Source organism: Salmo trutta, chromosome 3, assembly GCF_901001165.1.
Source record: "Salmo trutta chromosome 3, fSalTru1.1, whole genome shotgun sequence".
Classification (NCBI taxonomy): Eukaryota; Metazoa; Chordata; class Actinopteri; order Salmoniformes; family Salmonidae; genus Salmo; species Salmo trutta.
In genome coordinates, this window is record NC_042959.1 from 35,101,024 (window position 1) to 35,104,922 (window position 3,899).

At 43.5% G+C, this 3,899-nt stretch overlaps 1 protein-coding gene across 1 annotated transcript; it reads right to left on the reverse strand.

Moving 5' to 3' along the window:
* Window positions 1-267: 267 nt before the first annotated feature.
* LOC115174153 (homeobox protein CDX-1) lies at window positions 268-2,986 on the reverse strand. The gene is made up of 3 exons (XM_029732857.1): window positions 2,404-2,986; window positions 1,000-1,148; window positions 268-784 (listed from the first exon to the last, which is right to left on the reverse strand). The coding sequence occupies exons 1-3, from the start codon at window positions 2,813-2,815 to the stop codon at window positions 581-583; spliced, it is 765 nt and encodes a 254-aa protein (XP_029588717.1). The 5' UTR covers window positions 2,816-2,986; the 3' UTR covers window positions 268-580.
* Between the last annotated feature and the right edge of the window lie 913 nt (window positions 2,987-3,899).

Genomic DNA, 3,899 nt, shown 5'->3' on the forward strand with positions numbered 1-3,899 from the left:
TGGCAAACCAGGACAAACAACATCTATATGTAGCCTATGTGTCAACAATACACTTGTAAAGTCGTTCGTAACACAGAAATGAAAATAAGACGTTCCAAGGCATTTATTTGCCTGGATGAATCATATGATTGAGAAACTGAGGCCAGCTGTAGATCAACTATCAGGATGTGAAGAGAAATAACCCTGCTTACTTCGTATCTCAACACCTCTTCAATTGAATTTCTCTTCACAGTGCCTCAAAACTAATCAAACCTTTCACGCAAAATATTGAAGATAAAAATATTTAAAAAAAACATGAGATCAGATCAAAACATTTCCATTATTTTGCAGTTACAAATTCATTGGGTCAAGAAAATATAAACACAAAAGCAGTTTCAAATAAGGCACCTATGCCTTTTATACATATTTGCACAGTGTAACCTGTTCTTCTCTCTCTCTCTTTCTTCTTATCATAACACAGACCGTAGAATTCTATTACAGGTGTGGAAGACGCATGTAATAATATTTTCATCATATCACTGAGGTCAATTACATCTTCTGTAGTGATTGTCATGGGAACAGCAGTTTAATATTGTTATCCTCAGTACTCCTCTTTTATAGTCATTGATATTGTCTCTGACAACAAGCTGGAGCTGGTTGCCATGGAGCCGTTGCTGGGGTCAGCCAGGCAGGATGGGGTAAAGGTCAGGGTAGTTGTAGTCTTAGAGGCCTGCTGGGACAGCTGGATCTTCTTCTTGGTAATTTTCCTCTCCTTGGCTCTCCTGTTCTGGAACCAGATCTTTACCTGTGGTGATATCAGAGAATGATGAGACCTACATTGCTCTCTGAGACTCACCTGTAGCGCTCACCTGTCTCTCTGACCCACCCGTCACTCTCACCGACATGTCTGCTCTCTGCCATCTACCTGTCTCTCTGAGAGGCCCAGGGCCAGCTCTGCACTGGAACTCTTTTTACAGCTCTCCAACTGTCTCTTAACACACACCTGTCTCTCTGACCCACCTGTCTCTCTGAGAGGCTGAGGCCCAGGGCCAGCTCTGTCTTCCTCCTGATGGTGATGTAGCGGCTGTACTGGAACTCCTTCTCTAGCTCTAGGCGCTGCTGGTCTGTGTACACCACCCTGTACTTGTCCTTGGTCCGCGTCTTCCCTCCTGGAACCAAACACAAGTATGACAATGCAACGAGTATAATAACCAATGCATCTATCAACTATCAAAGGAATGGTCCAGCACTGAGTATTTGTCAAGGATTTTGATGTCGATGTTCTATATTGGTTAAATTGGTATGTCGGGTGATATGATCAATACAAAAAGTGTATAACTCTTGGAGGGATTGGCATACGTAGATTCAAGTGTAAGCAGTGTGAAGATATCTCCATGACTCAGGCTGCACAATGTATGAACAGTAGTGTCACCGCAGACTGCTAAATTTGCTGATGGAGATATGTCTGGAGCCGTGTTAGAGTTGAGTCTCACACATGGGGGTGGTTGAAAGCACTCTGGCGCCTGTGAAGCCTCATCTACCCTATTAGTCATGTTAATCATAAGCACTGTGTAAGAGACTACGTAAGACATTACTGTGGTAGTTCTTATCACTGTGAGAGCTGTTTACATAGGAGTTTACATAGATAGCCATTCAGTCCCACTTGCGTGCGTGTGTACACACACAATTACTATACACACACAACACACATTCTCTCACACACACACAGCGCCAGGGACGGGTGAGTCAGGGAGATGGTATTGATCCACAGGAGAGATCTTGACGGCACGGTGCGACCGAACATTGATTGTAGTAGGGCGAGGAGGGGAACACAAAGTGAGATAAGGCCAGGAGAGTTTCCAGTAGAGGGGGGTTGATCCTGTCCTGTCTGAGACACCCAGCCCAGTCCAAACCAAACCCCTGGCTCTCAGCCTTATCTGCTTAACCTGTCACCCCCACAGTGGACAGAGAGGGTGGGGAACCACAGGCTGCAGAATCCCTCGCCTCGGATGTTAGCTTTTCACTAAAATATTTTAACCAGCGGAAAGGATAGGTGAAAAGGTTCTGTTTGATGAATGTGCGTGACGTTGTGCAATGGTTCTGAAACTTGTGTATATGAATATGTATTCTGTTTTCAGTGTGCCAACAATGCTTGTTTTGTATCTTGTAAGCCTACACCCACTCAAAATGTTAAATCTGATGTCTGCCATTGAGCACTGACATTGGATCAACAAATCCATAACGTGTGCTATTTTTCGAATAGGTGTAATACTCTCCGCAAAGTTCATAAATCAACAAACTGTTTTGGGCGTTCAACGATAAGTAGCCTACTGTACAAAATAAATACATTTTATTGAGGAAATAAACTATGCCAATTTATAGATATGAGACAGGCTCAAGGGAATTGGGATTTGGAGAGTTTACCTGTACTGGATGAATGTACATTGTGTCTGATCCAGTCGTATGAGTTTCTTCTCTCTGAGTCTGGAGAGTACTGCCCGGCAGGTGAGTTGAGTGATGGAAGAGTTCCCGGCCCCGTAGGCAGGATGGATGTCAGATCCGGGGAACTGAAACTTATTTGTTCTGTACCTGGGCTCAAACCGTGGAAGTCCGCGCTCTGGCCATACGGTGACCACTCCTCCCGCGGACCTGCTAAGTAAGCAGGGTTCCACACACCTGTCATCTGGGCATGCGGGTCACTGATGCCTGTGACGTGATGATAACCGGAGAAATCCGTATATTGCATGAAGTTCTGACTGTTCAGAGGTTGAGTCGGGTGTCCCACGGAATTTGAGTACATTCCGGTGTTTTGATCCATCAGGTAACTCACGTACATCTCAATGAATTAACTCCTCTGCGCATGGTAATCCACAAAATTATATCACCAATTCTCTAGAGATTCCTAGAAATCTATCTATGTGACTCGACCTCCTGTAACCTACGCACCTGTTGAGTATCTACACCTCACCACACCTTTATATAGTTTTGTTTCCTGGACAAGTTGACAGTTCGAAGGTATCTCCATGACGTCAACTTTACAACCTGGAGGGACTACCTAGTTAGCTCAGCTCCTCACATCAAGATTATATAGGGTATTTTTCAGAAATTGTGTTGATTAAAAAGTTAGGATCAGTTGAGGCCCTTGAGGTGAGGACATTATGGTTATTTCATGTACAAAATGATTCCTTCAATCAAAGTCATTCACTGTGTTTATGTCTATATGAGGTGGGGTTGGGGGGTATATTCCCTCCTTAAAGTCGGATACACTGCATGACTTTACAGTGATCATAGTGGGGCATCAGATTACCAGACATGGCATGCAGGCCTACAACCTGAAATGTGGGACGACAACATGCTGAGGGTAAAGTACATTTAATGTGTGTTGTAGCTCTCTTCACGACAACAGACACAGGTTGGTTCCTTGAAACGGGCGTTTATTGCCTTGCACGTCTTTTTCTCCGATGCATCCACGTCACGCCGTGAGAACTATATGTTTGAATGAACACAGTAACGTTGATAAATTATACAGTACTGAAACAAAGGAATACAAATGGCGCTCGGCGCAACAATACAAATGGCGCTTGGCGCGACAATACAAAAGGCACTTGGCACGACTATAAACAAAGTTCTATAGGTTGAACAAAATACCTCATTGGCTGCTTGTACTGAAAAGAGGTTCTTGAATCCTTAAAGTCCCTTGAAAGTCCCTTTACTGTCTTTCTTAGCCTCTGCCATCAACAATTATGACTCAGACTAAGATCTGCTTAAGTTAGATTGCACACAGTCAATTAACAAATTCCGTAGCAGTAACACAACAGAGAACGTTAGTTCCAGGATGGAACATAAAAACACAAACAATGGCCTAACGTTAATTTACCTGTTACATCACATTTACATTCTTATCTATACATCAATAAATC